At 39.2% G+C, this 26,996-nt stretch overlaps 1 protein-coding gene and 1 pseudogene across 1 annotated transcript; both read right to left on the reverse strand.

Moving 5' to 3' along the window:
• Nucleotides 1–2,404: 2,404 nt before the first annotated feature.
• Nucleotides 2,405–15,642, reverse strand: LOC146884182 (uncharacterized; annotated as a pseudogene).
• Nucleotides 15,643–25,994: 10,352 nt separating this feature from the next.
• LOC114194895 (uncharacterized) lies at nucleotides 25,995–26,759 on the reverse strand. Its single transcript, XM_028085302.1, has 3 exons — nucleotides 26,578–26,759; nucleotides 26,342–26,532; nucleotides 25,995–26,278 (listed from the first exon to the last, which is right to left on the reverse strand). The coding sequence occupies exons 1-3, from the start codon at nucleotides 26,757–26,759 to the stop codon at nucleotides 25,995–25,997; spliced, it is 657 nt and encodes a 218-aa protein (XP_027941103.1).
• Nucleotides 26,760–26,996: the final 237 nt, after the last annotated feature.

Raw genomic sequence — 26,996 nt, forward strand, 5'->3', positions numbered from 1 at the left:
GGTAACAAATCCATAGGAATCAGAGGATTAAAGCCATAAACAACTTCAAATGGAGAGATCTTAGTAGTCCTATGAACTACTTTGTTGTAGGCAAACTCAATATGGGGAAGGTATTCATCCCAAGATTTATGGTTTCCTTTCAAAATTGCCCTTAGCATATTAGACGTAGATCTATTAACAACTTCAATTTGCCCATCCATTTGTGGGTGACATGAAGTAGAGATATTAAGTTTAGTTCCTAGCCTTGACCAAAGAGTTTTCCAAAAATGGCTAAGGAACTTAGTATCTCTATCAGAAACTATGGTGCGGGGTATACCATGATGCTTGACCACATCTCTAAAGAAAAGCCTAGCATTGTTGCTAGCATCATCCACTTTGTGGCAGGGTATAAAGTGTGTCATTTTGCTAAAACGATCTACCACCACAAAAATGGAATCAAAATCCCTTTGTGTTCTTGGGAGTCGTAAGACAAAATCTATAATTATATCTTCCCAAGGGGCTGTAGCAACAGGCAAGGGGGTGTATAATCCATGAGGCATTGTTTTAGACTTAGATTGTAAGCATGAAATACATCTATTACAATGCCTTTGGACATCCTTCCTCATATGGGGCCAAAAGAATTTCTCTTTTAAAAGACCTGGGTTTTTTCTACCCAGAAATGACCCATTAAACCCCCTTTGTGTGTTTCTTGAACAAGGAGTTTTCTTTGTGAACCTTGGGAAATACAAATTTTTCCTTCTTTAAACAAATACCCCTCATTCATATAGAACCTCCTTGAGGTCTTTCCATACATTCAGCATAAGTAGAGGAAAACTCAAAATCTTGATTATCCATTTTTGGAATGTGATCAAATCCAAGAATTTGGGCTCCCAATTTTGAAAACAAGGTGTGCCTTCTAGACAAGGCATCAACCACCACATTACTTTTGCCCTTCTTGTATTTTATCACATAAGGAAATTGTTTCAAGAATTCCATCCACTTAGCATGTCTTTTATTCAGCTTGTGTTGGCCCTTCAAATATTTTAGCGACTCATGGTCATTATGAATGACAAACTCTTTGGACACAAGGTAGTGTTCCCAAGTTTAAAGGGCCCTAACTAAGGCATACAATTCTTTATCATAGGTGGGATAATTGAGGGAGGCACCATGAATTTTTTCAGTGAAATAAGCAATTGGGTGCCCTCCTTGCAATAACATAACACCTATTCCTACACCAGATGCATCACACTCTAGCTCAAAGGTTTTTGAAAAGTTTAGTAAAGCTAGAATGGGTGCATTGGTGAGCTTTTCCTTGAGTTGCTGAAAAGCAAACTCTTGTTTTTCACCCCAATTAAAAGATACAACTTTCTTGACATGTTCATTGAGGGGTGAAGCCAAAGTAGAGAAGTTAGGAACAAACCTCCTATAAAAGCTGGCCAAACCATGGAAGCTCCTAACCTCTCCAACATTTTTAGGAGTAGGCCATTCTTGGATGGCCTTTATTTTTGTAGGGTCAACATGGATTTCTCTTTATTTGCAAACAAACTATTTACCCTAAGGATGGTAAGGACAGACCTCAGATGGTCTATGTGCTCATGCAAGCTCTTGTCATAGATCAAAATGTCATCAAAGTAGACAACCACAAACTTTCCTATGCACTCTCTAAGAATGTGATTCATTAGCCTCATGAAAGTGCTAGGTGCATTAGTAAGCCCAAAGGGCATCACCAACCACTCATATAATCCAAATTTGGTCTTAAATGTGGTTTTCCACTCATCACCTTCTTTGATTCTTATTTGGTGATAACCACTCTTTAGATCAATCTTAGAAAACATGAGGGACCCATGCAATTCATCAAGCATGTCATCAAGCCTAGGAATGTGATGCCTATATTTAATGGTGATGCTATTTATGGCTTTACAATCAAAGCACATTCTCCATTTCCATCTTTTTTAGGTACTAACAAAACAGGCACAACACAAGGGCTAAGGCTCTTTTGAACCCAACCCTTCTCCAACAACTCTTGGACTTGGGACTCTATCTCCTTTGCTTCTTGAGGATTTGTCCTATAGGCTGGTCTATTTGGTAGACTAGCCCTAGACACTAAATCTATTTGATGTTCAATTCCTCTAAAGGGAGGAAGCCCAACAGGCCCTTCTTTAGGGAATATATCCTCAAACTCTTTTAAAAGATTTTCAACTTTAGTAGATAGATTCTTAAGCTCAAGAGATGTGGCAGTACATATGAGTGTTCCTTTACACAGCAGGAGGCATGAAGGTTGTTCAATATTGAGAACTTGATTTAAAGATTTCATAGTTAAAATGTTCTCATTTTGAATTACCTTGGGAGAAGGAACACCAATCTCTCCCGTCTCAGATTCATATTCATTTAACTTTTGGACTTTTTGAGGACTTTTTTTTTGTCCTCATCTTTCTCTTTTTTTTTCTCTTTTGTTCTTCATTTGAAGTTGATCCTCAACCACTTGTGATAGCTAAAGAGGATGAAGAACAAACTTTTTAGCCTTGTGAGTAAAGGTAATCTCGTTGGTGAGACCACTGTGCATGGTTTTTGATAACACTGTCGTTGACGCGATCAAATTAATACTACTTATCTATAACAACTTCAATATTGTTAAGAAAGTAGTCAACAAAATAGAAAGGGTAAAGTAACCCAAAGTCGTCTCCCAACGAACACGGAATTGATTTCTAACAAATTAGTTCTTATAAAAACTATACAAAAGAGTTAGTCAAATAAAATAATAAAAATATAGAGGATTAAGATAGACAAGAAAGAAATAGAAAAGATAAAAAGAGATAAAAACAATAGTAAAGAAAATAGATTGATTCCATTGCTTTTTCAAAATAGATTTATCATTGGTTATCTAAAGATTATTGCTCAATTAATTATTGTTGTAGATTTGCAAATTAATCAATGTAAAGTCTTAATTAATTTGTTGGCGTTCTCACTTTTAACCAAAGTACAGTCTCAATTAAAAGTGATAACTTTTACATTATCCACAGTAAATTCAACCAAAGTACAGTCTAAATTAAATTTTACTATGCCTAATCATGTCTATTCTTTTATCTCTTCACCAAATAAAAAGCTTAATTAATCAAAGTAAAGTCTCGATTAATTTTTGTTAGAGTAAATACCTTTAACCAAAGTAAAGTCTCAATTATTGGTAAAAACTCATTTAATCACATGAAAGTTTCTAAATAAAATCAAAGTAAAGTCTCAATTAAATTTAAAAACCCTTGGACTCATATGATCAACATGCATATAGATTTAAAATCATTACTTTTTACATGATTCTAAGATAAAAGACAAAGATGAATTAAAACCTCAACAATAATAAAAAGAACAAATCAAAGAAATTAATTGATCTAACCTAAAAATCCAATTAAGAAATTACAATGGAATCAACCCAAGAAGTTTAGCAATCCATGGAATACAAAATAAAAAAAAAGAATAGAGAGAAGAAAAAGGAAACGAAATTAGGCCCCCCCTAAGGGTTGCAAAATTTCGAAGTCCCGAGCTTGTCCTTTTTGCTTCTCCCTTGGTCTCTTTATATAGGAATTGGACTAGGCTTTTCTATTGCTAAAGTCTCTCAAATATCTTTTAAAATAAAGATAAAGATAAATATTTAAAAATATTTGGAGAGATATAGACTATTTGACAAATATAATTGGTTGATAATATCAATATCTAATATAATTAAATTAATTAATTAATTAAAGATATATGATAAATTATCACCAATTAGTATTTGTATTAATTTTCCAAATCAACCCTTTGCAATCTCCTTAAATTATCTTCTAAATAATCCAATATCTTCAAGATATATTTGTTTGTTGTGGAACTAAAAAGAATCAAGAAGATCTTGTCATATTTAAAAAGATTTGGTAGTTATTATCTTTTAATATTTTATGATATAATTAAATAAGATAATTATTTAAAAATATCAAATAAAATATCTAAAAATATATTTTTCCCAAATTATCTTCTATCATAAAGATAAAGAAAACCACAAGGTCCAATTTTTTTGTTCCTCTCTTCTTGGTTTAGCCAAACTTCTTCACTTTTTCAAGTTTTTCTTGTCATCTTCATGCAATGCTTGGCTTGGATTTTTGTGCTTTTGATAATTTCTTATTCTTGGATTTATCTTTAAGGTGTCATGAAGCTTTAATCAATTTATTTCCACACCTCCATGAGCTCAACTTAGCTACAGCTGCACTGACACACCTTAAAATATCCAAAGAACATTTATGCAACTAAAAAGCTATTTTTAAAATGTTTTTGTATCTCATGCTCAATAAACCCAATTATAGGAAATCCCAATTAAATCAATCTTTAAGCACATAAATTCAATTAAATACCCAGAATTAAACACTGAATGAGGGCAAAAATACGCACTCATCAGTTTTCTTATCAAATTGCCAAGGTCTCCCCAATAAGATATGACAAGCTTCCATAGGTACTACATCACAGAGCACATTATCTTCATATTTCCCTATGGAAAACTTGACCTTTACTTGATGATTAACTGCTAAATCCCCATCTTCATCAAGGCAATGAAGTTTGTAACGTTTAGGGTGAGGTAAGATAGTCAAAGACAACTTGTCAACCAACCTAGTACTACAGTAGTTACAACATGAGCCACTATCCACAATTAGAGAACAAGTGTTTTCCAAAATTTTACACCTTTTGTGAAATCTGTTCTCTCTTTATGTTAGTGCTTGTGGACTAGGTTGATTGTTGAGGATCCTTCTACCCATCAAAAGGTCCCCATCACAAGGGTGAGCATCTTCTATATTAGACTCATTGGATTCCTCACTTCCACTCTCACTTTCATTTTCATCCTAGCTACTATATCTATCAACACCCCAAAGAATCATGGTCGTTTTGGTGGGGCATTGAGATGCTATGTGACCTCTACCAAGACATTTGAAACATTTGATTTCACTTGTGCGACTGTGTGATGATGCACTCCCCTCTTTGTCTTTACCTTTTCCTAGATTCCTAGGTGGCTTATCCTTTTTCTCTTCTTTCTTAAAATCCTTCTTAACATAAGAGTTAGTTTGAGCTTGATTTCTTTTTGAAAAATATTTTCTCAAATTTTGTTGTTCTACCTTAATGCATATTTGCACGAAATCATTCAAATCTTGGTAAGGTAGAAGCTGAACTCTATTTCTTATATCAAGGTTTAAGCCACTTAAGAATCTCGAAATGGTAATGGACTCTTCCTCAATTATTCCCGCCCTTATCATAAGTAACTCCATTTTCTGTCTATATTCTTCCATAGACATATTTCTTTGTTAGAGTCTTTGGAGCTTGTTCATGAGCTCCCTATTGTAGTAGGAGGGAATGTGTCTCCTCCTAAGGGCTGACTTAAGATCATTCCAATATTCAATTGAAGGTCCATTACTTCTTAGCCTCTCTTGGACTATAGAAGTCCACCAATACATATCATACCCTTGAAAGCTTAGAGTAGCTAGAGGCACTTTCCTTTCTTCACTAACTTGATGGCAAGCAAAGAGTTGCTCAACCTTCATCTCCCAATCCAAATAAGCTTCAACATCATCCTTGCCTTCAAAGTGAGGCAAGTTTACTTTAACTTCTCTAGGAGTAGGGTCTTTTCTTTGTCTTCTAATGTGGGAAGGTTGTTGATAATATTCTCCTAATCTTAATCCTTCCTTTTCCCCATATATTGAAGCTCCACTTCTAGACCCTTTGCTAGAATTACTCCTTCTTTTTAGCTTATTTTGGATTTTCTCATCTCTTTTCTTTAAAGCTTTGATTTGTTCCTCCAAGAGAGCAATTTGGCCATCTCTATCCTCTCTCAAATGCGCTATCCCTCTTGTTGGGCCAATTTCAAGCCCAACTCTTCTTTGGTCCAATTCTCTTCAAAGCCCAAAAACCCTCCAAGGCCCAATACATGGCCCAAACAAAAACCCTATTCTACAAAGCCTAAAATACAAGGCCAAAAAATAAACCTTATTGTAATATTTATAAACAAAGAGTCCTAGGTTAGGTCTTCACATCTTCCTTGGCCCATGTAAAGTTCATCTTGGGCCTTGTTTGTGCATTGGAGGCCCATTCCTCTTGTATCCTCCTAGCCATTGCTCTTGTTGTAGTTCCCTTGGTTAGAGGCATCTCATCATCGGGAAAGACCTCAGACTGTGACTGAAGTAAAAAGTTTCTTAGGGTTTGTTGGACATTACAAGAGATTTATGGAAAGGTTCTCAAAAATGGTGAGTCCCCTAACCTAACTCACTAGAAAAGACCAACCTTTCTCTTGGACAGATAAATTTGAAGAGTGCTTTGAGGAGATAAAGAAGAGATTGACTACAGCTCTAGTACTAGCTATTCCAGACACCAGCCAGAAGTTCCAAGTATTTTTCAATGCATCTTATCAGGGTTTGGGGTGTGTACTTATGCATGAGAAGAGGCCATTGGCCTATGCTTCTAGACAATTGAAAGTTCATGAAAAGAACTACCCCACAAATGATTTAGAATTGGCTGTCGTAGTGTTTGATCTTAAGACATGGAGACACTATTTGTATGACTCTCAGTTCCAAGTTTTCAGAAGGAGCTGAATATGAGGCAGAGGGGATGGATGGAATACCTCAAGGATTATGATTTCGAGATAATTTACCATCCAGGCAAAGCAAATGTAGTGGCCAACGCCTTTAGTCGAAAGAGGATCCACATGTCGGCAATGATGGTGAAAGAGTTGGAGTTGATTGAGAAGCTTAGGGATCTGAATTTGGGTATACAATTGGGAGAGGATTCTATCACGTGCAGTGCACTAACATTGAACAGCGATATCTTGGGGATGATCCGAGATGAGCAGAAGAACGATGTTGAACTGCAGCAGTTTATGAGTTGGGTAGGTACCGAGAAAGGGAAGGATTACTGGATTGGTCAGATGGCATCCTACGATTTCGGGACAGAGTATGTGTACCTGGGAATTGGAGGTTGAGGAAACAAATTCTAACAGAGGGTCATAAAAGTCGTCTTAACATACATCCATGTATGACTAAGATGTATAAGGATCTGAAACAATCCTTCTGGTGGAACGGAATGAAAACTAATGTCGGTAACTTTATGGCATCATGCTTGGTGTGTCAAAAGGCAAACATTGAACACCAGAGACCAGGTGGTACCTTAGAGCCGCTAGATACCCTGTAGTGGAAATGGGATAGCATCTCCATGGATTTTGTAACACATTTGCCGAGATCTTTGAAAGGGCGTGATTCAATCTGGGTGATCATTGGCAAGTTGACTAAGTGTGCACATTTCTTAGCAATTAATCAGAAGATGTCAATCGACAAGCTGACTGAGTTATATGTTAGAGAAATAGTCAGATTGCATGGGGTGCCAACTAGCATCGTATCTGATAGAGACCTGAGATTCACTTCTTCTTTTTGGTAGTCCCTATAGGCAGCTTCGGAGACTCAATTGCGAATGAGCCTTGCGTATCATCCTCAGACGGATGGTCAGTCTGAGAGGACTATCCAATCATTGGAGGATCTACTACGAGCCTGTGTATTGGATCATATAGGGAGTTGGAGTGAAATGCTTTCCTTTGTGGAGTTCACGTACAACAACAACTATCACTCTAACATTGGGATGGCGCCATATGAGGCATTGTATGGGCAACAGTGTAGGACACCACTATGTTGGAATCATGATGGCGAGTCACTTGTTTTGGGTCCAGAATTCTTACAGTAGACCTCTGATAAGGTCAAGGCGATTCAGGAGCGAATGAGAGTGACTCATAGCAGATAAAAGTCCTATGTAGATAAGAGAAGGAGGCCTCTAGAATTTGAGGCAAGGGATCATGTGTTCCTCAAAGTAACACCTACTGTTGGCATTGGAAGGGCCATTAAATCAAGAAAGTTAACTCCGAGATTTGTTAAGCCATTGTCGCCCTTATGAGATTGCCTTGTCGCCGCATCTAGCGAACCTGCACAACATATTTCATGTTTCACAATTGAGGAAATATGTAGCAGAACCCTCACATGTGCTGGAATCAGATGACATCCAGATCAGGGAGGATCTGACTATGAATACAAGACTGGTAAGGATATTAGACTCTCAAGTAAAGAAGCTACGAGGAAAAGAGATACGGACGGTGAAAGTCCTCTGGGAGGAGACTACTAAGGAGATGACTTAGGAGATGGAGGATCGCATGAGGCAATCTTACCCACACTTGTTTCCTAGTAAGTCCAATTTTGGAGGACGAAAATCTTTTAAGGTGGGGGAATGTAAGACCCAAGAAATTTAAATAATTAAATAAATGTGGGTAGTAGAAGCCTTTATGGTATTTAATGTTAATTATTGTGACATGGAGAAATACTAGTTCAAATGGTTAAGTACTTTATTGTGTGAAAGGACTTGGGTTCGAGTCTCATATATGCCAATTGTATGATATTTTATTTTGTGCATTTTTTTAAAGGTATGATTGAATTTGAGTAGTGATAATGTAATCCTAAAATTATAGGAATTATCACGAAATATGATTGGTTGAATGGGTTGGGCACTTGCTTTGTGATTGAGTGGTTATGGGTTCAAACCTTGCTAAGAACGAAATTAACTTCTTTATTTTTGCTAATATAATTATGGCCTGAATGTGAAAGGGTAGGGAAACCCTACTGACAATGGGCAGCCAAGGAAGGTTGGGAAAAACAACCCATATTGATCTTTGAAGGGAAATTATGTTCATTTAAATGTCATTTTCGTTTTTTGCCATTCACCATAATTAAGGACCATATAAAATGTCATTTTCGTTTATGACAAGTGATCCATAAAATGTTGTTCTTTACTTTGAACGGTGAAGATTTGAATTCGATGTCTATAGCTAGAGCTATAGGTTACTCATGATTATTGGTTTGGAAGTCTTTAAAATACATGAATAATCTCTTGATAATTTCAAGTAACTACTAACGTGGCATGACAGTGGAGCATGATTGGGTTATATTATAAGTCTCTATGAATTTGAATGTTCCTTTGGATTAGTCACATGTTGAGAATTGCTCTATTAGTGAACGCATATGTATCAATACAAATTAAATAGATGCATAGAATCATGTGCTTAAGTTGTTAGAATGATGGTGTTTTATATTTGATTTGAGGATACCCTATTCATATGTTGGAATTGAATGCTAGCATGGATTAAAATGATGAAGTATATATATGAATATGTAGGGATTGATGCATATGACATGTGGGGATACAATTTTTGAGTCATGTTGATTGATATGAATGCAAATTGGCATGCTTAATTGGTAAAGTAAAATATGTAAGATAATTAAATAATTATGTGATGGTTGGGATTAAATGCGTGTAAGAGTAAGGTTTTGCCTTGACTGTGATAGTTTTAGGTGCATGTTTGGAGACTGTAATTATGTGCAAATTTCTCTGTTGGTTTAAGGTAAAGGTGTTAGTTTATATGGTAAAATAAAGAGTGTATAATGGACTGCATCATAATTGAATAGAGGCATGACCTCAGTTGTGAAACCATGAATGAGTGAATTGTGATCTAGTCATGTGATTATGAATGGATAATCGTTATTGTGATATAAATTGAATGTTAAGTTCTTGAGTTTCTTTAGGACCTATCCAAAATGCCAAAAAAAATCAATAGCACTTGCGCTACTGATATGGCGCCTAGTGATGCGGGACAAGCCGCTAGGCAATAGAGCCTCCAAACAGTGGCAGTGGCCACTTGAATCACGTGGTGCCTGGCGGAAGGGTGGGTCCCGCTAGACAAAAGTAGACTGGCAGAGGCACTAAAAGGCACGTGGCGACGTGAGGAGACCGCCAGGCGGTCTAGAACCAGATAGTGCCAGGCGACACGTGTGATGCGCCAGGCGATTTCTGGTATAGAGCAAGATCATGTGGAGGATTTTACACAGCTTTGGATGGAGGTCTTGATGCAATGTTTTGACAATGGGCTTGTTAAGAGTGCATCTTGTATTAGGGTAACACGCGACCACTTGAGGTTGTAGCGTTGTGGTTTTGGAAGTCTAGTGGAGTGTGTGAGATCGTGGCTTGTACGAATGGGTTTTGGAAGATTGCCCTCCTTGGTGTTATCCGATGAGTTTGGTAGTGTTGGTGATAAATATCGACTGTAGTTCATATTGGGAAACTCCACTTTGTGTTGCAGATTGTGGCCAGAACGAGTTTATTCCCACGTGTGGACTATAGGTGGTGGTTTGTAGTCAGAGGGGGAAGTAGACACTCGTGGCAACAAAGATCGATCAATGTAATCATCAAAGGGTGTAGAATCAAGAGACATCCAAAGGAAGTGTTGAAGATTGGGGTGTGAGACTTGAGAGTATTAGAAGTGTTAGGGAAAGGACATTATATTAAATGACGTTTTATTTATATTTATATTTTATTTCATTTTAATTAGTAATATTCGATCGGAATGTTACATCATGTATAGTTGGGTTGTAGGGGGTTACAAGTATTCATGCTTGCAGGTGTTGCATGCTTTCATTTAATTACAGGGAAAATTATGTTTTAACAAAGATTTTTTTGACAAACTTGACAAAGTTTCCATAAGTAGAATTAAAACAAATAAATCTTTTATTTTTCAATTAAAATAAATTAATAAAGTTGTACTTATTTACTCAAATTAGTAATTTGTCAAAGTTTGTAAAAAAAACTGTTTTAGAGTATCATTTTGCTAATTACAATTGTAATAGGGGTTCTACTGGTGCCTTCACATTTTCTTTTGGTTTTTCATTGGCCTAATCCTTTTCTTTATTCGAAAACGATACTTTAACAAAGTATATTTTTTACAATGTCAATGTGGACACCTATGTGGCGGCCATTAACTTAAATAATTTTATTTTTAAAATAATCCACTATGGTGGGAAGGCTTGACTTCTCATTTTTCATTATAGGGTATTATCTTCGACAAGCTACACTCCCACATTTGTTGTTTGTTTTTGGCGCCTTCATCGCTATTTGTGTTTAGGTGTGTCGCAGACTACATCCATTCTCTTGTGGTTGTGGTGCATTTTGGGTGTCGGCTGAGTGATTGGAAGGCATTTCGGTGTTTCAACGTTGGAAGTGGAATCCATGAAGTAGGAGGTAAGTTTTCATTTTGGGTTTAGGTTTTTGATTCATTGTAAGGAATTTGTTAGAGGTTTAGGGTTTCTGTTTGTTCTTGTGGATTCTCCATTGCGGGTATGAATAATGGTTTGAAAAATTTTATGTTTTTTGTTGCATTTCGGTTTTGGAATGTGCATTCTGAATCTACATTGTTTTAGTTTTTCGTCTTCTGTTGATGTGACAAAGGTTGTCAGTGTGTTCATTTACTGCCCAAGATGATCCTTGAACTTATAATTAAGTGGCAAACTCTAACTACTTATATGGCAAACGCAATAAGTGATTTTGAACAACATGTTTGCCACATTGAGGTGGGCATTTCATTTAGAACTCCATTTAAGTAAGGCCAAATGGCCACCTTCCTTATCCAAACATGACAGGGTATTGGGTCTCTGCAGGTTGTCGCATGGACATAATGTGCAAAAATAAGATTGTTGAAAAACATGTTTGAGGTTTTAGTGGCAAATAATGACTACTTAAGTGGCAAACCTAGTAAATAATTTTTGACAAAAGGTATCACATGTAAAACCCTAGAAATTGGCATTTTAAAATTGATAGTGGTTTAAAAATAGTGAGACTCGATTATTTTAATATTAAAAGGTTTTAGTATAAATAGTTTTTTTATAAATGAGTTTCATTATTTTAAAAACACACCATCTCTCTAGAAACCATTTTTCTAGAGTTCTCTGACTTCTCTCTAGAAGTTCTCACCTTTTGTTCACCTGTTTGAAGATCGGAGACCGCTAGGGTGATCCTCTTGGCGAGCTCTTCTTTTCTATCCGATCAGTTTCTTCAACCGTGTAGGTTGAACTTCTGCTCATTTTCTTATGGGTCTTCTTTGTTCTGGCTCGCATGTGACCCTGCTTTGGTTGCATGTGATGTTTTAATCATCAATATGAGTCTTGGTTGGTCAGTGATCATAACGGTAGGTCTTGATCCTTCTTGTGTTATTCCTATGTATAAATAGAGCATCCTATGGAGCAAAAGGGGTTTTGGTGTTCCTTGAGTTTGTTAAGTTGTTTGGGTCGATTGAGCCGCTTTGTCAGGTAAGGGAAGCTAGTATTGGTTTGCTTTGCAATGTTGTTCTAAATTAATGATTGTTTGTTGATGAATTTGATTTATGATGAGTATGGTTGTTTTGCTTGCATGTTTTGAAATATACTTCTTGTAGCTGAATCCACACGTTGTAGAAATATCCACTGGTTACCTATGGAATACACTGGTGTGAATTCTATATACTGAAGCCAAATCCATGGGTTATGGGAAAAGCCCCAAGTTACTCTTGGAACCTTCTGTTTGTTTCTTCACCTTTAACATGAACTGTCATTTCCCCTCTATCAAGTGTGACATTTATGTTTTTCTTTGTGTTATGAAGTTTTACTAGTTGTTCTTGAACATTTATGTTATAGAGTGGTTATTACATGAAATTATGAATTATGATATGTGAAAATGATAAATGAGTTGTGTATGATTAGTGGGTATGTTTTATGGAGAAGTGATGAAGTTATAAGTATGAAAGAGAATAAGTGGAATGAGATGGTTAAAGTTGGATTGCATCTTTGTTTTGAAATGTTGGATTTTGAGGAAATGTGATGATGGTAAGAGAGCTAAAGTGGATGTTAATGGAATGGAATGAGAAAGTTGATTTGAATTGTTTGTTGCATAAGGGTTGTGCTTCTATGGAAGAAATGTAGTCCTCACTAGTAGGTTGTTATGCATTGACTAGGGATATGTGTTGGTCAGAAGCTATCCTATACTCTACTAAGTTTACAAACTCATATAGAGTATCGTGGCATAGGTGGTGAGAGTCGAAGGAGGTTCTTATGGCGGGATTAGGGGTGGGACCACTAATCCGGCGATGCCATAAGTAACTTACCCTGTCTTGAGGAATTAAGAAATTAATTCATGTTGGTTAGGATAAGTGGAGTCAGGGCGTTTTCCGCAATCCACTTTTTGTTAGGCCAAGTGGAGCCAGGGTCTTTGCCACAATCCACTTTTATGACAGGTGCACAACTTCTATGTCTGAGTCAATGCATAAATCCAGATAATTGAGTCTAGAGAGTATGCAATTATATGTTTGGTATTTCTTTTTATGAATACTTGAAATATGCTATTTTATAATGTAACAAGTTTATCTGTTATATGATTATTTCTTTTATAAACTAGCTTACCTTTGCACTCTGTGTCTTTTGTTGTTTGTCTTTCTTTTGAGATGATCACCTATTCGGTGGGAGCAGATGAGGTTGCAAGTTTAGAGGCACCTTTGGAGAATGAGAAACCATTTGTTAGGTTAGTGGAAGGTTTTTGGGAGTTTTAGTACTTGGTTCACTTTCATATACTGCATTTTAAGTGTTTTAATTTGGTGGGGTACGACCTCTATCAAATTTGGCGTCGTTGCCAGGGACCAATTGATGAATATCACCCTACAGGGCTTTTCAGCTTGGGCCAATGGCCTGGACCATTTAGTGTTTCTTTGTCATTAAATAAATAATCATTTTGGGCCTTATACTTTTATTGGGCCATTCTTTTGTGCTATCTTTAATTGTCTTGATTTTTTTTATGGCTAGGAGAATACAAGAGGAATGGGCCTTAAATGCGCATGCAAGGCCCAAGATGAATTTCACATGGGCCAAGGAAGATGTGAAGACCTAGCCTAGGACACTTTGCTTGTAAATACTAGATTAGGATTTTATTTTGGGCTTTGTATTTTGGGCCCAGTAGAATAGGGTTTTCTTTGGGCCATGTATCTTAGAGGAAATTGGGCTTTAGACGTAATTTTGGACCAAAAAGGGCAATTGGGCCAAATGGGCCAAGAGTAGTGTGTCTACTCTAGAAAAGTCTAGAAGCTTCTCAAACTTGCTCTCCAAGGATGAGAGTTAGCTTCCCATGGTATATGTTGATTGTGGTAGTGTTTCTGTGTGTTTTCATGTAGTGTGGTGAATACTGTCACGACACGCATGAATAATGCAATTTCTAGTGTAGTGAATAGTGCATGAATGGTGTCCGAATCTAGCATTTAACTTCTAGATGTTTGTTCTGGTAGCTATGGTGCTTGTTTTGACTTGAAATTTTTTCTCCCTACTTCTACGACATTGAACTTGATGGGAAAAATAGTTGGAGCAGTTTGTATGGTCTGAGTTGAGAGATTCAAAAAAATTTTGGACTGATTTTTAGTGAAACTTCAGAGGACCATAACTTTTGCTCTGGCTATGCCTGATGAAGGATTATGTTGTTTCTTTTTAAGATTATTGAATATGGTGTAAGTTGATTAAGAAAGCTAAGTGAAATCCCCACTGAACATTAAGATAGCATGCTATCTAAATGTGAAGGTTCCTTTCACAAAGCTCAAGAGAAGTGAATGATGGATTGATTCAAAACAAAAAGGAAATGGAGGCATATAAACCATAGAAAACCAAGAACAATTAAAGGAAGAAGAAAACATAAAATGGATAGGAAAGAAATGGTAAAAATGTGAGAAGCACGCCACTACAAGGCTAGGCTAGAAGCCATGGCAACCTTGAAGATGAGTGGATGTGTGCCGCCACTTTCTAGTTTTAGTTTTTGTCTTAAAGTTTTAGACTTTTCAGTTTTTGTAGAGACATCCTTAGGTATCTTTTATTAGGTTAGAGGCCCCTAAACTCTTCTATATAAGGGGTGCTCCTAGACATGTAAAAAGGTTGAACATTTTGAAGTAAAAGCACTCTTGTGTCTCAACCATTTGTGAGAGTTTCCTCCCTAGGGAGTGAATACTTTTAAGCCTTATCTTGCATAGCAAGTGGCAACATACATCCACTCATGGCTTCTAGCCTAGCCCTGTAGTGGCGTGCTTCTCACATTTTTACCATTCATTTCCTTTCCATTTTTATGTTTTCTTCTTCCTTTAATTGTTCTTGGTTTTCTATGGTTTATGTGCTTTCCATTTCCTTTTTGTTTGCATCAATCCATCATCTTCTTCTCTTGAGCTTTGTGAAAGGAACCTTCACATCTAGATAGCATGCTATCTTAATGTCCAGTGGGGATTTCACTTAGCTTTCTTAATCAACTCACACCATATTCAATAATCTTAAAAGAAAACAACATAATCCTTCATCATTGCTGGCTTGCAAACTCAGATTCTCTAGAAAATGCCATTTTCTACATTTTAGCAATGTTTTTTGTGATTTTTCTTCATTTTTCCAATTTTGAAATTTTTTTAAAAATACTTGTACTTTGATTTTTGATCTGATTTTTTTTGTTGTTCTGTTTGAGCACTCAAAGGACAATCCTACCAATTTTCAAGTCATTTGGAGTTCGTCTGAGTATACTTGTAGTTATACCCTATGTTATGCCAATATCACTAGAATTAATGTATTTTGGTGCATGACTAGGGGAAACCCAAGTGAATTACGACCATTTGACCCTGAGATTGATAGGACATTCCACAGAGGATGTAGGCATCTTAGGAATCCATCTTTGCATGCTAAATATTCAGTGACTTTTCCTGACTGTTCTGATTCTCATCATACTCCTAGCACTCCTCATTCTTTGCATTCTGAGCATACTATTTATTCTGAGCATTTTGATTTTCATACTGATAACATGGCTCAACCTCCTCCACCTCATGAGAGAACCATGAGTGAGCTCACTGCACCTGAGTTCACTTATGATAATTTATGCATTCAATACCCTGAGGAGGAAGTTCCATATGTGTTAAAAACTGGTTTAATACACTTGTTGCCAAAGTTTCATGGTCTTGCAAGTGAGGACCTGTGTAGGACTTGTGGAATTTAATTAATTAAATAAATAAATAATTAATTAATAAAGGCAGGTGGGCAAATCATTTATGACATTAAATTATGGTTGGTATAACGTGGAAAAGTACTAGCTCAAGTGGTTGAGAGTACTTTGATTGTGTGTGAGGACTTGGGTTCGAGTCTTATGTATGCTAACTTTTGTGTTATTGTTTTTATTATTTAAATCTATGTAATCATGTTCGGGTATGAGATGATGTCTGAATTGGATTTGTTAAGCATGAAATATGATTAGTTGATTTGGTTGTGCTCTTGAATTGTGATTGAGTGGTCATGGATTCAAACCTTGGAGAACCCAAACTAAAACCTTATTTTTTTGGTATTTTGGCTTTGAATTGAATATGAAAGGTTGGGGAGAAAACCCTAGAGTGGGCAGCAGAGAGGTGGCTGGAAAATGGCTATAAGGAGGTGGTAAATTGCATTAACCACTCAATTAAGACATAATTTTCGTGTAGGTAAATAACCTAGTTTTTAGACACCCTTTAAAGAGAAGGATTTGGCTTATAGTTAGAGTTTTGCAAAACTGAGGTTATACCAGAAAGCTAGGCACGAAAAATCAGAGAGATTGGTGAGGTTTGAGTGAGGTTCTGAGGTCAAAGTGAGAGCACTTCAAAAAGGGGGGAGCGTTGGTGATCATTGGAGTTCTCCAAGCAAACCAATTGTTAGCAAAAGGATCCAGGTTAGGGGAGCTGGACTCCATTTTTCTGTTTGTTTTAAATATTTACATGAAAAGTATGATCACGTTAATGCATGTTTTCCACTCTTATCTGCGAAATTGTGAATTCTGGAAATGGACAAGTAAAGGTAGTCTTATGTTGATCCTCTGGGCAATATAAATCTGAAAATACCCAGAGAATCCATCAAGAAAACAGTAATGAGACTTACCTGCCAATCGATCTAACATCTGGTCCATGAATGGTAAAGGAAAGTGGTCCTTCCTGATGGCCTGGTTTAGTCTTCTATAATCAATACAGACCCTCCAGCTATTCTGAATACGAGTAGGAATCAACTCGTTCTTCTCATTCTTGACCACGGTGATCCCAGATTTCTTGGGGACCACATGTACAGGACTCACCCAAGTGCTGTCAGAAATGGGATATATAATACCTGCTTGTAGCAACTTGGTGACTTCTTTCTTCACAACCTCCATCAGCTGAGGATTCAGTCTCCTCTGAGGTTGCCTTACTGGCTTAGCATCCTCCTCCAAGAGTATTTTGTGCATGCAGAAAGAAGGACTAATACCAGGAATATCTGCCAAAGTCCAGCCTATTGCTCGCTTGTAATCTTTGATAACCTACAATAGCTTTTGTTCCTGCTCGTCAGTAAGCAAGGCAGATATAATAACAGGGAGTTTCCCATCCCTCTCAAGATAAACATATTTCAAATGAGATGGTAAAGGTTTCAACTCCAAAGTGGGTGGCTGTTCCACAGATGGCAACATTTTACTGCCTAAGGTAATTTCAGCCACCTCAACATCACATTTGGACGCCACAGAGGTATCAAATAGTGACACCGCGTCCTCAATATCACCTGTTTTACAATTTTCTCTTTCGTCTAAAATTGAGCCCGAAATATTCGAAAAAGAAAAATTGAAAGAAGATGAAAAATCAGATAAAACGTCCAAAAGTCCAAAAGCATAATTCTTCATTACATTACTCAATAAATCAATACAAAACAAAGAATGGTCTTCAATTGGGTGCTTCATGGCTTCTAGCACATTGAACTGCACCTTCTCATCTCCTATCTCCATAGTTAATGATCCTGCGTGCACGTCTATCTTGGTACGTGCTGTCATCATGAATGGTCTTCCCAAGATAATTGTGGTTGAAGTCATTCCTTCATCATCCTTCATGTCCAAGATGTAGAAATCTACAGGAAAAATTAACTTGTCCACACGGACAAGCACATCTTCTAGCACACCTGCAGGATTAACTGTGCTACGGTTTGCCAATTGAATAACCACACCATTAGACTTAAGAGGTCCAAGATGAAGTGAAGTAAAAACAGATAAAGGCATTACATTAATGGAAGCTCCTAAATCTAACATAGCATTATCAAACTTAGTACTTCCTATAATGCAGGGAACAGAAAACATACCTGGATCCTTACACTTTTGCGGCATTCTGACTGCAGGCTTCTTAATTAAGCTAGAGACGTTTCTTCCCATGTTCACTACCTCTTTGTCCATAATACGCCTTTTATGTGTACATAATTCTTTGAGAAACTTGGCGTATTTAGGAATTTGTCTTACAGCATCCAACAAAGGGATGTTTATCTCCACTTTCTTGAAAGTATTCAGGATTTCTTTGTCTAACTCCTCCATCTTTTTAGTTTTTGGTTTCAAACGGTTTGGATAGAGAGGAGGAGTAGAATAAGGAGAAGAATTTTCAGAGGAAGTATTAGGGGATACCAACTTGGAGTTATCACTGGGTGCAGGCATCTCAGATGTTGCTTGTGTTGCTTCATCTGATCTTCCTCTTTCATCATTAGGTACAACTTCATTGTCCTTATCTTCATCTTCTTGGGCATCCCCAAGGCCTTGTATTTGCTTACCCGATCTTAAAGTAATAGCACTTACATTTCGCGGGTTGATTATAGTTTGTGCAGGCAAATTGCTCGAGCCTTGTTGAGACTTCATCTGATTTAACTCATTTGCCATTTGTCCAATTTGGTTCTGCAAGTTTTGATTGGTTGTTTCCATCGTTTGTTTCAACTTATTGATTTGTCCCTTCATCATGTCAGCCATCATTTTCATCATTGCTTCCATGTTTGAATCACTAGAGGTTGCAGTTGGTTGTGGTTGTTGCCTCTGTTGAGGTGGAACATAGACTTGTTGGTGTTGAGGCTGTTTATCTCCCCATTTCTGGCTGGGATATTCCTTCTAATCTGGGTTGTACTTGTTGGAGGACAAATCATGGTTGTATTGTTGCCGAGGTGGTCTATTATTGCCATAAATGTTTGCAGCATATGCCTGAGGTTGTTCATTGTCTAACATCCCTGTCTCTTTTAACATAGAACAAGCCTCTGTAGGATGATTAGTAGAAGCACAAATTCCACATAAAGTAGAAGGGATAGGCTTTTTCTGTAAGTTTGTCAAGGTCCTTACCATGGCCGCTAAGTCATCCAACTTCCCTTCTAATTTCTTGTGATCTGCAATATATGAAGCTTCTACTCCATGGGTTCCCTTCAATAGAGTTATAGAATTACTCCTTGTGAAAAATTGTTGATGGTTCGACGCCATAGTTTCAATCAATTGTCTTGCATTTGTTGGCGTTTTGTCCACCAATGACCCTCCACTTGCAGCATCTATCATTTGTCTATCCATAATACTCAATCCCTCATAAAAGTATTGAATGAGGAGATGCTCATTTATTTGGTGATGAGGACAGGAAGCACATAACTTTTTGAATCTTTCCCAATACTCGTGAAGACTTTCTCTTTCTTGTTGCCTTATCCCATAAATATCTTTGCAAATAGCATCAACTCTAGATGCTGGAAAAAAATTTTCCAGAAGTAATCTTTTCAGAGTCTCCCAGGTATTGATGGATCCTGGTGGAAGGCAGTATAACCAATTCTTAGCGGCATCTTGCAATGAGAATGGAAAAGCCTTAAGCTTGATATGTTCCTCTGTCACTGTTGGAGGTCTTATGGATGAACAAACAACATGAAATTCCTTCAAATGATGGTACGGGTTTCCTCCTGCTAATCCATGGAATTTGGGTAAAAGATGGATTAACCCAGACTTAAGGTCACATTCTCCATCTGGATATTGGATGCACATGTTTTGTGTAATTGTTGCATCCGGTGAAGCCAACTCTCTTATTGTTCTTTCTTCCATTCCATCTTCTTGAATTTCTGGTTCAGGTGATGGATAAGAAGATATGTTAATCACCGGAGGTGATTGTAGTGGTACACTCTCAGTGGTAGGTTCAGATGATGATGGTGCTCCTTCAGTAGAACACTTGAGTTCAAGTCTCCTACGTGATTTATGTAAAATCCCTAGGGAATATTACTAAAAAAAAAATAAATATTAAAATAAATAATTGCATTAATAGCCATCTCGATAAAAATCCCAACGCGGGATAATTTCAATTTATTAAGATAGCGCGCCAAAACTCATAACTGAATTCATAATAGGTTACAAGTTACCAAAATTTGTATTTAAAACATAAAGTACAATTTAGCAAAACCCTAGCCCTACTCCCATGCTAGCCCTCACTCCGCCATCTGAGCATCCTCAGCACCACCTGTATCAACATCTGCTCCCGTGTAACGAATTACACGATCATCGCCACACACAAACAGAAAGGGTGAGCTGAGAAAATAAAATAACAAGCATGTAAAACACAAGATAGATCATTTACCCATCTTAATCATTATCTATAAATCTTGGCCAAGACCCTAACCCCAAGACTTAACAGTCTTCAAGTCATACAATTGGTTAGCCTTGGACTCGGAAATCTGATGCTCACACGAACCTGCCCGCTCGTGGTCCTGCCTCTACGAACCTCCCCGCTCGTAGTCCTGCTCTACGGACCTACCTGCCCGTAGTCCAACACATGTGATCCACCAGCCCCCGTACCTCCCCGCACGTGGCATCTCTCAACGTGAGCACGGAACATACGAACCTCCCCGCTCGTATCCCCACGTGAGAGTAACTTGATATGAACCTCCCCGCTCATATCATCACATGTCACACCATCCATGAACCTACCCGCTCATGGAACAGCACCTCCCGATCCAAGCAAAGCATCATTGTCAGTTAAAAACAACACACCAAAAGGCAAAGAATAACAGCGTTTCCGCCTGGCCCGGCCCACACGCCGCCAGGCGAAACTATTCCAGACCGCCTGGCGGTATTTACTCACCGCCAGGCGCCAGCGTCCCCAGACCCACTGTTTTCTCGTTACCGCCTGGCGGAGCACACCGTGCCGCCAGGCGCCAAACAATACAGGGACCCCTGGCGCTAGTCTCACCGCCTGGCGCACCTACCCGTGCCGCCAGGCGCTGTATCAGTAGCAGAACCCCTCTGGTTTTTAAAATCTCAATCAGTCTAATTTGCTACGTGACTCAATTCCAAGCGCTTAAATAAAGACTCCTCTATGGAACGTACATTATGGTTAGTTTCACAACTATCAGAAGTATCAAGCACCTAAACTTTACCATGGCCAAACCATCAATTCAAGTTTTCACAGTAACTGCGCATTAACATATTAAAGCAACTTCATTCATATCTACGAACACAGTCAAAAACTCAACACCTTCTTCCACGCTACCATGTACACTACACTGTAATAGCCAAAGCTTTACTCCCAGCATCATTAGAATACTTTCCCCATAATTTCTCATGCATAATCATCCCTAATCACATTTTTTTTTCTAGTGCCGATAACTCTAATCGCATGAAATTTATAGCCTGACCAATGGTCATCCCCTAGTACATGTATCCTCAATTGTTACCTAACATCAGTAAGTCATATTCAGTACCTATCCGGTTACACGTGAACGAATACTATGCTTCCAAAACAGAATCTCTTAACTAAAATTTTCCCTTCTCCCTTTCTTCCTTTGATAATCCATCCAACATCATAAACTACCATCCTCACGGTTATTCATCATAGTATTTCGTCCCTTCCTACATTACCAAATTATCGTAAACCTCACACACTCCAAATTCTCCCCTAGTTTCTATTTCCAAAATCTCGCAGAACTGCCCCTGACCGCGCTATCGCCTGGCGGCGCTTTGCTTGCCGCCAGGCGGAGCATCAGTACCTGCGCAAACCAGGCTTATTCATACCTACGACAGACTCCATCCTTTTTCCAGTACTCATTCCCATTACTTATATTCTCCAAGCTATAACAATACATATATAATTGACTAGTTTCCTGCCCTTAATTCAATTCATATAGGCCGCTTGATCTTTACCCTCTTGAATAACCTGATTCAATTCATGCACGAGTATACCTAGGACTTTACCATTCCCTCGAATTTCAACTGACTTCAGACCAACAAGGTATCCAATGAAAGCTATATGAATCAATTTCAGAACCCATAATAGTTCTCATACATACAGTATCAAAACCACGAAAATAGAACGCGAACAGTGTCACGCCGCCTGGCAGAAATTCATCGCCGCCAGGCGGATCATGCCAAAACAAGAACAGCACAACAAACCTGATGTGCCGCCTGGCGGTAGGGAATGAACCGCCAAGCGGTTTCTGGAAAAATCGAGAAAACTCCAATCAAACAGTGCAGAAACAAATGGCAAAAGTTGCAGTTCCAATCAAACAAGGCACAACGCAATATACATATATCTAAAACATCAATGACAACTCCCCTTACCTGGAATTTTCTTCAAGTTACGAATCAATGTGAGCACGCTCCAATCAAAATCTTATTGCCCTTGCTCACACTCCCACGTTAGTTCTTCTCCTTACTTTCCCTCTGTTTTCAATCCTAAACCCACCAAACCTTCTGTCCAAAGTCCCCCACGTACCACCGCACCTCTCTTTTCACTAATTCCCTCTCTCTCTAGGCTTATGGGTAACCTATTCACTCATTCACTTTCCAAAACGAAAATTACTTAAAAAGGGGTTTAATAACCATTGGGTGGATCATCCAATCTGATTTTTCAGTCCCTTAAACGACTAGGTTAAGCTGCCCCTTTCAAATTCCATGCATAAATAAAATTTGGCAAAAAGAAATTATTTAGTCCTCACCAAGGTTTGAACCCACTCTCATGCACATACCAAACCAAGGCCAAACCACTCAACCAACACATGTTTCATGATGACTCCCACAATTTTAAGGATTTATCATCATCCATACGAGTTCAATATATAAGCACACAAAAACACATAATTTAAATAACATCCAAGTGGCACACATAGGACTCGAACCCAAGTCCTCACACACAATAAAATACTCTCAACCACTTGAGCTAGTACTCTTCCATGTCATAGCTCCTCACATTTATTGCTTTAAATGTTCTCGCTACCCGTCCTAATTAAAGAATTAATTAAATAACTATTTAATTTTCCCGGGTCTTACATTACACCCACCTTTTAAGATTTTCGTCCTCGAAAATAAAACTTACCAGGGAATAAGTACGGATAGGATTGCTTCATGCGATCCTCCATCTCCCAGGTCATCTCCTGGGTAGTCTCATCCCACAACACCTTCACAGTTTTAATCTCCTTCCCCCGCAGCTGTTTCACCTGTGAGTCTAGAATTCGCACTGGCCCAGTGCTTACTGTCAAATCCTCCCGAATCTGAATATCATCCGACTCCAGTACGTGTGACGGATCTAAAACATATTTTCTCAACTGGGAAACGTGGAACACGTTATACAGATTCGTCAGGTGTAGTGGCAAGGCTATCTCATAAGCTGCAACGCCAATTCTCCTCAGAATTTGATAAGGCCCAACAAACCTCGGGGTTAACTTCCTCGATTTGATGGCCCTCCTAATACCAGCCGTTGGTGTCACCCTGAGGAATACATGATCCCCAGCCTCGAACTCTAGAGGTCGTCTCCTCTTGTCTGCATAGGACTTTTGTCTGCTCTGTGTAGCCCTCATTCTCTCCTGGATTGCCCTAACCTTCTCAGAGGTTTGCTGTAAAAACTCAGGACCCAACACCAATGATTCCCCATCCTAGTTCCAACACAGTGGCGTCCTACACCGCCGCCCATACAACGCCTCATATGGAGCCATACCGATGCTGGTATGATAACTGTTGTTGTATGTGAACTCCTCTAAGGGAAGCATCTCACTTCAACTACCCATGTGATCCAATACACAAGCCCTCAACAGATCCTCCAAGGACTGAATGGTACGCTCCGACTGCCCATCAGTCTGAGGGTGGTATGCAGAACTCATCCTCAACTGAGTCCCCAACGCTGCCTGTAATGACTGCCAAAAACGAGAAGTGAATCTCGGATCTCTATCTGACACTATACTGGCCGGCACACCATGCAACCTGACCACTTCCCTCACGTACAACTCAGCCAATCTGTCCATTGACCACTTTTGATTAATAGCAAGGAAGTGAGCACACTTTGTCAACCTGTCCACTATTACCCAGATTGAGTCGTGCCCCTTCACAGACTTTGGCAAGTGTGTGACGAAATCCATAGCTACACTGTCCCATTTCCACTGAGGAATATCCAATGACTCCAGTGTACCCCCTGGTCGCTGATGTTCAATCTTGGCCTTCTGACATACCAAGCACGATGCCACAAAGTCTGCAATGTCAGTCTTCATCCCGTTCCACCAGAAAGACTGTTTCAAGTCGTGATACATCTTAGTCATACCTGGATGTATGCTAAGACGACTTTTATGGCCCTCCTCTAGAATCTATTTCCTCAATCTCCAATCTCCAGGCACATAGACTCGATCTCTGAACCTCAGGATACCATCTGTCCCAATCCGGTAGTCTTTCCCCTTCTCAGTCCCTATCCAACTCACAAATTGCTGTAATTCAGTATCATCCTTCTGTCGATCTCGGATAACTCCCAATACATCACTGGTCAATGTAAGCACCCCACATTTGATGCAATCATCACTCAGTTGCATACCCAGATTCATATCCCTGAGCTTCTCGATTAACTCCAACTCCTTCACCATCATAGCTGAAATGTGCATCCGTTTCCGACTCAAGGCATCCGCAACCACATTAGCTTTACCAGGGTGGTAAAGTAACTCAAAATCGTAATCCTTGAGATATTCCATCCAGCGCCGCTGTCTCATATTTAGCTCCTTCTGATCGAACAGATATTTCAGGCTTTTATGATCACTAAATACCTGAAATTGGGAGCCATACAAATAATGTCTCCATGTTTTAAGAGCGAACACTACAGCAGCCAACTCTAGACCGTGGGTAGGGTAGTTTTTCTCGTGCACCTTTAACTGTCTAGAGGCATAAGCTACCGGCCTCTTCTCCTGCATTAGTACACAACCCAAACCCTGGTAGGATGCATCGCAGTATACCTCAAACATCTTAATGGTATCTAGAATAATTAAAATCGGAGCGGTAGTCAACCTCCTTTTCATCTCCTCAAAGCATTCGTCACATTTATCAGTCCATGAGAAGGGTTGATCCTTCCTAGTGAGTTGAGTTAATGGACTCACCATTTTAGAAAACCCTTCCACAAACCTCCTGTAATATCCAGCCAATCCCAAGAAGCTTATGACTTCTGTTACAGTTTGAGGTCTCTCCCATTTCAACACCGTCTCAATCTTACTCGGGTCCACTGATATACCACGTGAAGAAATCATGTGCCCCAGAAACTGCACCTCGTCCAACCAAAATTCACATTTGGACAGTTTACCGTACAGCTGATGTTCCCTCAATACCTCCAGCACAATTCTCAGATGATCGGCATGCTCCTCTCTGGTCCGTGAGTAGATGAGAATATCATCTATAAACACTACCACAAATCTGTCCAGATATGGTCTGAAGATGCGGTTCATATAATCCATAAAGACAGCTGGGGCGTTTGTCACTCCAAAGGGCATCACGACATATTCGTAATGTCCATATCTCGATCTAAAGGCTGTCTTCTGGACATCCTCCGGCTTGACTAAGATCTGATGATAGCCAGACCTCAAGTCAATCTTGGAGAATACTCCTGCCCCTCTGAGCTGATCAAGCAAATCATCGATTCTAGGCAGTGGGTACTTGTTCTTTATCGTCAACTTGTTCAACTGACGATAATCGACGCACAGCCGAGAACTACCGTCTTTCTTCTTCACTAATAACATCGGGGCTCCCCACGGTAAAGCGTTGGGTCGGATGAATTTCTTCTCTAGCAGGTCTTCTATCTGATTCTTCAACTCTGCTAATTCAGCCGGTGCCATTCTATATGGCGCTGCCGACACTGGACCCGCTCCAAGGATTAGATCAATTGAGAAATCTATATCCCAGCTGGGTGGTAACTCGGGTATCTCGTCTGGAAATACATCAGCATATTCGTCCACCACCGGTATCTTACTGATCTGCTCTTCTGTACTCATTCTCTTCTCTTGGGCCACTATCACAAAACACGTCGACCCTCTCTCCATCTCTTTCACTGCCTCTCCAGACGTTACCAACTCTATCCCTTATGTTTCTGGGAACACAATTCTGCGCCGTCCACAATCAAGCACCACATGGTTGATAGACAGCCAGTCCATTCCCAGTATGACCTCCAATCCCTCCAAGGGCAAACAAACTAGATTCACCTTGAAGCGTCTGCCCTCTACTTCCATCAAGCATCCAACACAGGCTACGTTCGTTGAAACCTGTCCAGATGCGGGTGTCGAGACTATCAACTCGCATCCAAGGTCACGAGTAGACAACCCCAATTTCTTCACACAATCATGGGATATGAAGGAGTGCGAAGCTCCTGAATCAAACAACACTAACACACTGTTACCATAAAGTAAGCAATGGTCCAGAATCAGATTACCTGACCGGGTGGCCTCTGTGCTAGTCATGGCAAAAACCCGGCCTGCGGCTCGCGGCCTGTCAGATGAGGATGGCTGAGGTCGTGATGCTGGGGTAGTCTTCCTATTAGGACACCTATCGGCAAAGTGTCCTGGCTGATCACAGGCATAGCACTTACGAGTGCCCATGCCACTACCTCCGCTGCGGGCGGGTCTAGTACAATTTCACTGCAGATGTTCACCCCCGCAGTTATAGCACCTCGGTTTCCATGAAGACGCAACTGGTCTACTATAGGGCTTCTTCTGAAGTCTGCCCTCAGCACTATTCCTCTGTGTACGATTAACCAGGCTGGGTCCCTTCTCCAGCTGCTCCACACTCTTGGCTTGCTCCACCAAGATAGGAAACTCTCGCACCCTCAGTGGCACTATGAAACGCCTCATTCATGCTTGAGGCCGCCCTCAAACTTTCTACAACGCCACTCCTCCGTCATTGTCTGGGAGTAGAATCTCGAGAGATACTCAAATCTCTCCACGTAGTCCTGCACTGACAGACTCCCTTGCTATAGAGTGAGAAACTCTGCCTCGCGCTCATGTTTAGCGCTATCAGGGAAGTATTTCTCCAGGAACCTCGTCCTGAAGTTAGTCCAAGTCACCTCTTCAGCTCGGTTTGTCATCTGT

Source organism: Vigna unguiculata, chromosome 8 (assembly GCF_037176805.1).
Source record: "Vigna unguiculata cultivar grain cowpea cultivar isolate G323 ecotype 2 chromosome 8, ASM3717680v1, whole genome shotgun sequence".
NCBI classification, from domain to species: domain Eukaryota; kingdom Viridiplantae; phylum Streptophyta; class Magnoliopsida; order Fabales; family Fabaceae; genus Vigna; species Vigna unguiculata.

What these genes read in the sequence shown, in the direction of transcription:
- LOC114194895 (XM_028085302.1), bottom strand. Translation starts at nt 26,759, where the DNA reads ATGAGGCGTTTCATAGTGCCACTGAGGGTGCGAGAGTTTCCTATCTTG. An exon ending in GCGTCTTCATGGAAACCGAG is followed by an intron (nt 26,533 to 26,577) that starts GTGCTATAACTG and finishes AAATTGTACTAG; the next exon opens with ACCCGCCCGCAGCGGAGGTA. An exon ending in CACAGAGGCCACCCGGTCAG is followed by an intron (nt 26,279 to 26,341) that starts GTAATCTGATTC and finishes TGTTTGATTCAG; the next exon opens with GAGCTTCGCACTCCTTCATA.